Source organism: Leuciscus leuciscus, assembly GCF_965113295.1.
Source record: "Leuciscus leuciscus genome assembly, chromosome: 6".
NCBI lineage: Eukaryota > Metazoa > Chordata > Actinopteri > Cypriniformes > Leuciscidae > Leuciscus > Leuciscus leuciscus.
Genome location: NC_138730.1, coordinates 7,698,730 through 7,710,784, shown reverse-complemented (window position 1 = coordinate 7,710,784; position 12,055 = coordinate 7,698,730). Strand labels below are relative to the sequence as shown.

The 12,055-nt window shown below is 38.8% G+C and overlaps 1 protein-coding gene across 1 annotated transcript in view; it reads right to left on the bottom strand.

The window, feature by feature from the left end:
* Positions 1-11,050: 11,050 nt before the first annotated feature.
* LOC309502032 (ribonuclease inhibitor-like) overlaps positions 11,051-12,055 on the bottom strand; it is a 116,664-nt gene continuing 115,659 nt past the window's right edge. Inside the window, exon 4 of the mRNA XM_082174357.1 lies at positions 11,051-11,857. Within this exon, the coding sequence (XP_082030483.1) occupies positions 11,794-11,857 (64 nt within the window). The 3' untranslated portion in view covers positions 11,051-11,793. The remainder of the gene's footprint in view (positions 11,858-12,055) is intronic.

Genomic DNA, 12,055 nt, shown 5'->3' with positions numbered 1-12,055 from the left:
CTTAAAAAACTGAAAGTTCAGACATTCATCAGTGGACCACTCCCAGCAAGAGGAACAAACAGGTTTTCACGGTTGCTTGGGATTAATACATGGCTGCAAAAAAACTGCAATATAAAAGGAGTAAACTTCATTGACAACTTCAATCTCTTCTGGAGTCAGAGACAACTATTTCATCGGGATGGCCATCACCCAAACAAACTTGGTTCAAGAGTGTTAAAGGACAATATCTACTTCTCCCTCAATCATCCTTCTGCAGTGTGTGCCAATCCACTCAATCAGAATGGCACACACACACCTGGACACAGTATGAATGACCACAGGACTTCACTTCAGAATGGACATGATGTTGACATATCACACAAGGACAATGATAACACCACTGAGCCACAACAACCTCTGCTCACGGACACCATCTCAGCTGAGCCCTGCCCACAGAGCTCACCACAGACAGACATATTAGAACTGCTCCAAGATTCAGCACCCAAGGACGACTTCCTGGAAAACAGCCAGGGAAGCCAGGACAGCATATCACAGCCTCCTATAACACCAGAGCAACAGCCCCTTTCACCAGACACCTTCTCTCTCTCGCCACCAACTCCACTTCTGTGCTTCTCACAGAAAATGGAAGAACTAGTGCATGCTGGAACCAGACTATCACACTCTTTTGCTGCAAGCCCCCAGATATCAACCAAAAAACGTAGGGCACCGCTCCCACCAAAGCCTGCAGGCCCAGCTCACCCTCCCCCTGCCTCTGTGAGAGCTCTTCGGCCTCTGCCACAACGCCAGGGCCCACGTATCATTTGGGAACTACTCGTCTTTCGAATATCTGGGTATTGTATTAAAAGGTGCTCCACGCATTTTACTCATCATTATTTACAGGCCTTCAAAATATTCTCCAGCCTTTGCTGAGGAATTTACAGAACTGTTATCAACAATTACCTCAGAGTTTGACTGTTTTGCCATTGCTGGAGATTTTAACATTCACATAGATAATGCAGAAAACAATATGGCAAAAGAAATCAAAACTGTTTTAAAAACGTTTGATCTGACTCAGCATGTACATGGCCCCACACACAATCATGGACACACTCTAGATTTACTTATCAGTAAGGGTCTAAACATTTCATCGATTGTTATTAAGGATGTAGCACTGTCTGATCATTTCTGTATTTTCTTTGATATATTGATCTCTCCTGCCACTGAAGCTGGATCTGTGTCTGTCAAGAAGAGATGCTTAAATGAGAACACTAGTGTACTATTTATGAAGGCTATATCCTTAACACCAAGCATATCTGCTGACTCTGTTGATTTTCTCCTTGATTCTTTTAACTCAAAAGTTAAAAGTGCAATTGATGATATTGCTCCTGTGAAAGTCAGGAAGAAGAGTGGCAGACAAAAAGCACCTTGGAGAAACTCAACAGCAGTGCAAAATATGAAAAGACAATGCAGAAAAGCAGAGCGCATGTGGTGGAAGACAAAACTTGTAGTCCATTATAACATCTACAAAGACAGCCTTCATGCTTTCAATATGGAACTAGGCAAAGCTAGACAGACTTTCTTCTCAAATATTATAAACTGCAATTTAAACAACACACGCACTCTTTTTGCTACTGTAGAGAGACTGACAAACCCCCCAAGCCAGATTCCCAGTGAAATGCTCTCAAACAGCAAGTGCAGTGAGTTTGCTTCCTTCTTCTCTGACAAAATCAATAATATCAGAAAGGTGATCAGCACATCATTGAGTTGCGCTGGAGTCAGACAGATCAGACCACCTGAAAAAGTAGTAACTTTGTCTGATTTCAATAAAATTGATGGCAAAATTTTGGTAGAAACCGTACAGCACCTTAAAACATCAACATGCGCTCTTGACACACTTGCCACATCTTTTTTTAAAAGTGTGCTAAACAGTTTAGAAGCAGATCTTCTAGAAGTGGTAAATGCCTCACTTCTCTCTGGGAGTTTTCCAAACTCCCTGAAAACTGCAGTTGTCAAGCCCCTCCTGAAAAAGAACAATCTGGATAAGACCATATTAAGCAACTATAGACCGATCTCAAATCTTCCTTTCATAGGCAAGATCATAGAAAAAGTTGTCTTCAATCAGCTGAACAAATTCTTAAGCTCAAATGGATACTTTGACAATTTTCAATCTGGTTTCCGACCGCACCACAGCACAGAGACAGCGCTCATAAAGATAATAAACGATATTCGCTTAAATACTGATTCAGGCAAATTATCAGTGCTGGTACTACTCGACCTCAGTGCTGCATTTGACACTGTCGATCATAACATACTTCTTGACAGGCTGGAAAACTGGGTGGGGCTTTCTGAGATAGTCCTAAAATGGTTCAGGTCATACTTAGATGGGAGAGGTTATTATGTGAGTATAGGAGACCATAAGTCTGAGTGGACATCCATGACATGCGGAGTCCCTCAAGGCTCAATTCTTGCGCCACTCCTGTTCAACCTGTATATGCTCCCAATGAGCCAAATAATGAGAAACAACCAAATTGCTTACCACAGCTATGCAGACGACACACAGCTGTACTTAGCCCTATCGCCTAACGATTACAGCCCAATTGACTCCCTGTGCCAATGCATTGATGAAGTCAACAGTTGGATGTGCCAAAACTTTCTTCAGTTAAACAAAGACAAAACTGAAGTGATTGCGTTTGGAAACAAAGATGAAGTTCTCAAAGTGAACGCATACCTTCACTCCAGGGGTCAAACAACTAAAAATCAAGTCAGAAATCTTGGTGTGACACTAGAGTCAGACCTTAGTTTCAGTAGTCATGTCAAAGCAATAACTAAATCAGCATACTATCATCTGAAAAATATTGCAAGAATTAGATGCTTTGTTTCCAGACAAGACTTAGGGCCAATCTCATTTCTCTGTCTTACCCCTTCCCCTACCCCTTTGTCTGCGTCTTCCCCTTGCCCTTCGATACCGAGTGAAGGGGGGTAGGGGGAAGAACGTTTCTCTAATAAATGAGACACCACTCGATTACCGTTTGCGTCATCTTCCCTTTCCGCTAGCTGGCTGCTACGTCAACAGAGGCGAATGCGATACGCGTTGACATAAACAAACGAAGATGCCGTCATCTCGGGTTGTGATATCGATTGCCTGGTCTCTCTTTATCTTTGCACGCTTGTGTGCCATCAGTCAAAGACATTGTTTCATTGTATTTTAACGGCGGCGCCGGCGACACCATAACAAGCAAAACATTAGCAAACGGCAAATAGCGCATAGCTGCTAGCTAGCGGTTAACTAGTGATTCAAAACAAAAACATTACAATTAAAACCGCTTGAACGTTTTATTAAAGGTATCATAAAACACGAGTGTCATTAAACTGCTGAAAATACATACATTTGTGCGACTCACTTCTGAGAAATTCCTACCCCTCTCTTTCAAGTGTGGTCCTCCGCAGACTTCGTTTCAAGGGCTATGTAGCCCTACGCCTTGGCCCTAGCCCTTAATCAAAATGAGAATTGGGACACCACTTCCCCTCACATGAACGCGCAAAACCGAGGGGAAGGGGTAAGAGTAAGGGGTAAGACAGAGAAATGAGACGCAGCCTTAGAGAAACTTGTGCATGCTTTCATCACCAGCAGGGTGGATTATTGTAATGGACTCCTCACTGGCCTTCCCAAAAAGACCATAAGACAGTTGCAGCTCATACAGAACGCTGCCGCCAGGATTCTGAGCAGAACCAGAAAATATGAACATATCACACCAGTCCTCAGGTCTTTACACTGGCTCCCAGTTAGATTTAGGATTGATTTTAAAGTATTATTACTGGTATATAAATCATTCAATGGCCTAGGACCTCAATACATTGCAGATATGCTCACTGAATATAAACCCAACAGATCACTCAGATCATTAGGATCATATCAGCTAGAAATACCAAGGGTTCACTCTAAGCATGGTGAGTCTGCTTTTAGCTATTATGCCAGCCGCAGCTGGAACCAGCTTCCAGAAGAGATCAGATGTGCTCCTACAGTAGTCACATTCAAATCCAGACTCAAAACACTTTTGTTTAGCTATGCATTTACTGAATGAGCACTGTGCCGCTGTTCGTCCGACTGTACTGTACTGTATTTCATTTTATTTTTCTAAACTGTTTTAATTATTCTTATTTCTTTTTATTATTTTTATTTCTTCTATGTAAAGCACTTTGAATTGCCATTGTGTATGAAATGTGCTATATAAATAAACTTGCCTTGCCTTGCCTTGCCTATTGATGTTTAATATTATTTTAATATAGGGCTATTTTCTGTTCCTTTTTTTCCGGTGATTCTAAGTTTAATTATTGATGATTACAAGCTTGGAGTTGGAGGAAATGCAATTAATTGCAATTAATTACAGAAAATTGTGCAATTAATTAGTTAATTTTTTTTAATCGATTCCCAGCCCTAATTGTTATCCATTTAATATGAAGAGACAATTTTATTAGTCTTTTTCATTATAATATATATTATAACATTTCTAAAGACACTTATTTACTGTTGTGGTAATAAACACTTATGTGTTAAACTGCAAGCATGAAGTTTAAGGCAACGCAAATAATAGAAATAAGTGATACACATGAAAATGGTCTTGAAATAAAAGCTTCAGGTCAGGGGCATTCAGTCCGTATACTGTACGCTGTGAATGCTCTGCAGACACAAGCCATTTGGGATGAGAATGAGTTTGTGGACTCGCAAATTAATATTAGCACTATAAATATGACTATAAATTTCCTTGTCGTTTGAGGTGTAAAATAAAGCTTACATAATAAAATTATGTTAATACTTTACGTATGTTACTGTCCGTCATTTATTTATTTGTCATCCGACTATTTTATTCTGAATTAGTGCCAGTTATAAATTAAATACAATTTATTTAAAAAAAAATATTATTACATTATTAGCTAACTGTGTGATTTGTATGTACATTTCTGAAATACATAACTTGCACACAGTCACCTCTGATAACAGATCACTCTAAATTATAATGTAGATGTGCATTTTCTGTAAAGCTGCTTTGAAACAATATGTATTGTGAAAAGCGCTATACAAATAAATGTGAAATTAATTGAAAAGTTATGGAAGGTTTTGGATAAGTATATCCACAACGTTGGTGCCTACGTTCTGTTATTATTTATCATCATCATTGTTTCGCGTTCTATGGAAGCATATGGGCAGCAATATTCCATTTTACATATGGGCAGTAATATGTAAAATGGCAATGCATTTCTGTATTTAAATGTATGTTTTCCATTACATTTGTGCAACGTTTGGTACAAAATTAAAATTCAATTATATTATTTACATTTGCCATTTCATACACTAGTTTTAATATGTAAATTGAATACATATTTTAACATATTTTAAGTTTGCAGTGGCTTCATAAATTAATAAAAAATATAAAAAAACAAAGTACACCTGATGCACATTTCTTTGTTCTTCATTTTCTAGAACTAGTTTAAGAACCTTGCTGTATTTATATGTAATTAATTAAGAGAAAGTACAGCGCCATCTTATTCTGACGAAAGCGACTTGAACGCACTGCCGTAAACACGACTTCCCAGGAGGACTTACAGACGATGACGTCACCAGGGGGGCCAACTTCACACAGTGATTGACAGGGAGGGGGCGGGGCCGACTTCACACAGTGATTGACAGGGAGGGAGGGGGCAGGGCCAACTTCACACAGTGATTGACAGGGAGGGAGGGGGCGGGGCCAACTTCACACAGTGATTGACAGGGAGGGGGTGGGGCCAACTTCACACAGTGATTGACAGGGTGGGAGGGGGCGGGGTCAATTTCACACAGTGGTTGACAGGGTGGGAGGGGGCGGGGTCAATTTCACACAGTGGTTGACAGGGTGGGAGGGGGCGGGGCCAACTTCACACAGTGATTGACAGGGTGGGGGTGGGAGGGGGAGGGGGCGGGGCCAACTTCACACAGTGATTGGTGGGAGGGGACGGGGCCAACTTCACACAAGGCTTGTTCGACTTCATGCAGCTCTGCGCAGACCGATCGGCGGCTGACTTGAAGCAGTGCATGCCGGTTAGAAATTTTGTCCGACTTGATACAGCGCCAACGCCACGTGACTGTGACGTATGCCATCAAAGTACCGCGAGAGCGATTCGAGAGTAGCCGGAGAACTCAGCCAGCGCAGCTTCTCAAGAGCTGTGGTAAAGTATGCAAACACCACGTGAGCGGTCACTACGGGAACCAGAAAGTGTCCGACTTCACGTGTCCATTTGCAGCTCCTCCCCGCCTGCACTCGACTACTCTCAAGAAGTCCTCTCTGCAGCCTGTAGCACGATGACGTAGCTGGATCAGATCCAACACGTACTGGACGCTGTTACGCGCATGCGCGGTGGTGTGTGTTGGTGACGTCATATATGCATGCGCACTAGAAGAGAGTTGATCAGTGATGTGATCAGTTTGTATTTTAAACTTAAATCCATTAAAGAAGGAACTCTTACCAGACAAAATATCTTTATGCACTTTTTTTTTTTTTTTGACATCTGACAAGATTTCTTTTCTTGATGCTGTTATTTTTGCATTTTCCCTTGAATGTGTACTGGTAAAGTTGTTTACAGACCATATTGTATTGTAGCTTTAGGATTAACATTACAGAGACAATTACTTGACTCATTTTTGCTTCCACTCAACAGCAAATATGACCTGAATAAAATAAAATGGCTTAATTTTAAAATGTTCTGTATACACGCATTAAAAAAATAATAATACTTGCGGTGACCACATGATATTAATCCATCAAATTTAGGTTTAAAATCATGTGATTTAAAATGTTGTAAAATTAACTATTTTGCATGTATGCAGAGAGAAACTAGGATAACTTAAGATTCACATTTATGTAAATAATTATTCATTGATAATTACTTATTACTATTTATCAGTACTACTACTACACAGGTTAGAACATCATCTCAATACAATATTGAGTATACTAATACCCTCAAAATTAATGGGTTAAAATTTTGTTTCAAAAAACCTTCTTTGTGGAATTTTATTCCTAATTTTATTTTTGACCGACTTGGGGGTCTTTCTTTTTTACTAATGTGTGATTATAAAATTGACAAATTGCCAGTGAAACTTTCTGCCTTTCATGCTCAAGCTTTATTGGCTTGGAAACTGATCTACAAGCACAACTTCTCTCTGCACTGTTTTCTTATTTGGAATAACCGTTGTATTTTGTATAAACACAAAAGTGTTTTTTTAAAAGCTGGTTTGAAAAGGGTATTGTTTTAGTTTGTCATTTGTTTAACTCTCAAGGATACCTTATGACGTATGACGAGTTTCTTCTGCACTTTAATTTTCCTGACTCCCAAGGAATTTGCTTGGGGCCAACTTCACACAGTGATTGACAGGGAGGGAGGGGGCGGGGCCAACTTCACACAGTGATTGACAGGGAGGGAGGGGGAGGGGGCGGGGCCAACTTCACACAGTCATTGACAGGGAGGGAGGGGGCGGGGCCAACTTCACACAGTGATTGACAGGGAGGGAGGGGCGGGGCCAACTTCACACAGTCATTGACAGGGAGGGAGGGGGCGGGGCCAACTTCACACAGTGATTGACAGGGAGGGAGGGAGGGGGCGGGGCCAACTTCACGCAGTGAGTGACAGGGTGGAATGCATTTTCAATTTGCACAGGGGGACAGGTTGTCTACAGGTTGAGGGATTGTGGAGTCACAGATGAAGGTTGTTCTGCTCTGGCTTCAGCTCTGAGATCAAACCCCTCACACCTGAGAGATCTGGATCTGTCTGGGAATAAACTAGGAGATTCAGTTCCTCTGCTCTCTGCTGTACTGGAGGATCCTCACTGTAAACTGGAGACACTGTGGTAAGATTGTCTCTCTGATAAACACATATATATTTTGTCCTTGGTAAATATATTATGTATTAGTTATTTAATAGTTTTTAACTTTTTTACTCAGTGATCACCAACTTTGCTTGTTAAACTCTAGCTTGTTTTCGGGTCTGGGGCCCGTTCTTCATACGTTGCTTAGAACATCCGAGATCAAATGAGACATCCAAGATGATATCATCGTGCTAATCATGATCTGGCTAATTAGGTTCTTGGAACACACCTGCCGGTTATGATTAGTATAGCTGGATTGAGTTAGTGAGATAACTGCACGTTCATGCGCTGGGTTAAAAGGGGATATGTATCGATAGTAGAAACATTGATCAGCAACGCTGCTATTGGCTGCTCAGCGTGGCCAAAGAGCGTGCTCAGTTTTTCTCCTCAGCAGAGCAAGAACTAATAGTCCAAGTTTATTCGGAATTTTAATGTTTAACCAAAACGCCAGGGAACACCTCAAAGTCTGCAAAAGCCAGGAGAGAGGGCTGGCAAAAAGTAGCAGACAATTTAAATCCGTTAGAAGTGGCCATGTTAGATGTATTTTATCACGTTATTAGCCTATATATTTGTATTTTAATAATTGCATAATTACTTTGTTCATTGTAATGTCAGAGTCACCACACTAGAACATGGAAACAAATAAAAGTGAAGTACAAAAATATTCTACATAATGGTAATTTTTAGTTAGCCTATATTATAGTCTCTTTTATAAAAGGCACTGTTAAATAAATGGTTGTCTGTTTATAAAAGCAACCAAGTAAAAGGCTGAGGGAAAAAGAAGAAAAGATCTTAGTAGCCTACACTGTAAAATATTTTTTGCTGCATTAAATTAAGGCCGAATAGTCATTTCAACTGTTAAATCTTGAGTAATGATGAATTGCTTTTAACTTATGTTAATGTAAAAATATTTATATATTTTTTTTATCCTCTTTTGTGCACTTTTACATAATACACCAACACTTGTATCTGTTCCCAAGAAAGTGGTGCTGAAATATGTGCAGTAAGTGGACATTTTCTAACTTTCCAAAGTAAAGAAAGTATAAGACTTTGTAATGTCCATTTGTTTCCATTGCACTGGACAGTGAATAAACCCTCTCAGATAACTGTCATATGGAGGAACTAGCCTACCTGCAAGTGCATAAATAACTTTACTTCATTTATACTTGTATGCTTTATGGCAGCAAAATAAGTTGCAGGATTCCACATCTACAGAAAGGCCTACAGAAGAGTCTGCACAGAGGAGACATAGGCCTACAGGTGGGCAGTGGATAGACAACTTTTCCTTTTTATTTGTTGCATGAGGCATTTGTCTAATATCTCTTGTTGCAGGCACTTGACCACTGGCTTTTCTTTACAAAGAACAATTGAAATAAAACTCAAGGAACTAAGCATATTTGTCTTTTATTAAACACATCCACACAACACAAATGAGAGACAATTGAATACATTTCATTGAGAGCTCATTTTCTGTACAATTATAGTTTGACCAGGAAAACCAAAACCAGTATTTTATGTGTGATTCATAGACACTCAGTTAAACAATAAATCACAAGTGATACTTACTTCAGTCCAAATGCACAGTATTTATTTAGAATATATAGGCCTACTAAATAAATATTCAGTTAAATCAGTGAACATCACAGGTGAGCCAATGCTTGATTAAACATGCTAATCCTAAAACATAAATGTTCTCCCCTGTGCAAAAGTCTTAGGCATGTTAAGGTTTCTAATAATTCAAATTTCTTTAATAAATTGATTAATCTTCCACTTTTCAATGTTGACATTCTCTGATCCTCTTCGGTTTAAAAATGACCAAACACGTTTTTAATTTAATCGGAATGGGATGACACTTGGTGATGTTTGTTGTATTAGCTTTGTGAACACACACAAAATAATCATAGACATGATTCGGATATGGTAAAGGGTCGTAAAAAAAAGTGTCACACTTGGTTCCTTCAAAAATGACCGACAGGAAATGAATGGGAAATACGAAAACTCAGAGAAACTTTTGGTGATACAAACTACAAATCAGCCACTGTGCAGAAAAAAAGTGCACAGCAATGAAGGAGTGACACTCTAACACATCAAGAGTGCAAATAAGACCCCCCCCTCCCACACACACACACACACACACACACACACACACACACACACACACACACACACACACACACACACACACACACACACACACACACACACACACACACACACACACACACACACACACACACACACACACACACACACACACACACACACACACACACCACACAGAGAGAGAGAGAGAAATGAACTGGTAAGACTGCAACAGTAAATTTTGAGAATATGCTAAATAAAATCAATAAATGAATAAAAATACAAAAGAGACTCTCTCTCGCTCAAATGCACACACTCACTCACTCACTCACTCACTCACTCACTCACTCACTCACACAAAGAAATTAACTGGTAAGACTGCAACAGCAAACTTTGAGAATATGCGAAAGAAAATCAATAAATTAAAAAATACAAAAGAGACTCTCTTGCTCAAATGCACACGCACACACACTCTCACTCTCACTCTCTCTCTCTCTCTCTCTCTCTCTCTCTCTCTCTCTCTCTCTCTCTCTCTCTCTCTCTCTCTCACACTCACACACACAAACACACTAATATTAATTGTTTGGTCTTATTTTAGCCTAATACTGTAGGTGTTCCTGATATCTGCTGCATATGCAACAATACATAAATTACAGTTTTTATGTACATAGTTATATAATTCAATTTTTATTCCTGTTTTTTAACCTACAGTTTGATAATGATTGTTTGCTGTTGTTATTTTATTATTTTTGCTGTTGGATCATAATTGCTGTTCCCTTCTGAAGTTGTATTACCATTTATAGAATTAAACTGAATAAAATACCAATTAATTGCAAAATGTCTGTATAAAGTGTTTTGAATTATCACTATCCATCCCTTATTCTGTTAGATTTTTTGAATGATCAAATACTGATTAACAAAAATGCTTGCATTGTGTTCCTTTTCTAACCAAACATTATCGTTTGATTGTAATCATAATGCAAATAAACAAAATTATCTAAACCTTGACAAAAATAGTCTTTTAGAATGTCTAAATATATATCTAAATAAATTTTAAAAAACTAATAAAATGGAGAAATCATGTCTAAAAAAAACAATGGGAATCAAAAAGCCTCTCTATGTATTTATATAGGGAGCAACAGTACAGCCTACAGGCGGTTACACGACATTACACAAGTTTTTACTTTTTAACGCCACTGGATGACGCTTTTCTCACTTCAAAAAATGGATTTTAAAGGCCTGCACTAATGTGAAATGTTGCATTTATTGAAAAATAATAATAATAAAAATAAAAATATGAATTCTAATGGAACAAAATGCTCATAATTTTTTTTAGTAGTACCATAGAAACCTTTCTAAATTCGAAATAATAAGAAAAAAATATTATTGAACAAAAATATATTACATTGGTTTTCCTAAAAAAAAAAAAAAAAAATGCAACAAAAAAAAGACATTTTAAGGCTTCGGTCACTTTTGACCGCGAAGGAGCCAAGTGTGACCCCTAAACAAAGAGGACCAGAGGGATTTACAGTAAATCCAAAATTCTTTTTAAGATACAGAAAACAATGCACTGAAAAAGTGTGTTGGATTTAAATGATTGAATCATGCACATCAGTTCCACATGAACCAATTAAAATGTCACAGTGCGACTGGTACAAATGTCTCGTTTCCAAATAAGTCAAACAAAAGGTAATAAGGTTTTTGAGAGTTTATGGATACCTAGCACACAAGGAGGGGTTGGCCTCTAGACAAATGGTCTCTCTACACCCAAAGGTGTAACCTCTGAATGCAAATTTCCATTGTTAAAAGATATTTCCAAGTGAAAGAGGTCCTGGCTATTTAATGAAATGCAGCAGGGAATTCGAGGCCTTTTTCTGTACCTCAGATTCGCCCGTGAGGCTTAGAGAGAGAGAGAGAGAGAGAGAGAGAGAGAGAGAGAGAGAGAGAGAGAGATCTTCAGCCTCATGTATTTCTTATTGTTGGGTTTGCATCTCTTCTCATTTTCCAGAGTATTTGATGTTTTGTATCGATTATATTTGAATTGATTAAGAAATTGGCATGATACATTTACCTGACATAATAAATTGTTACATTTGA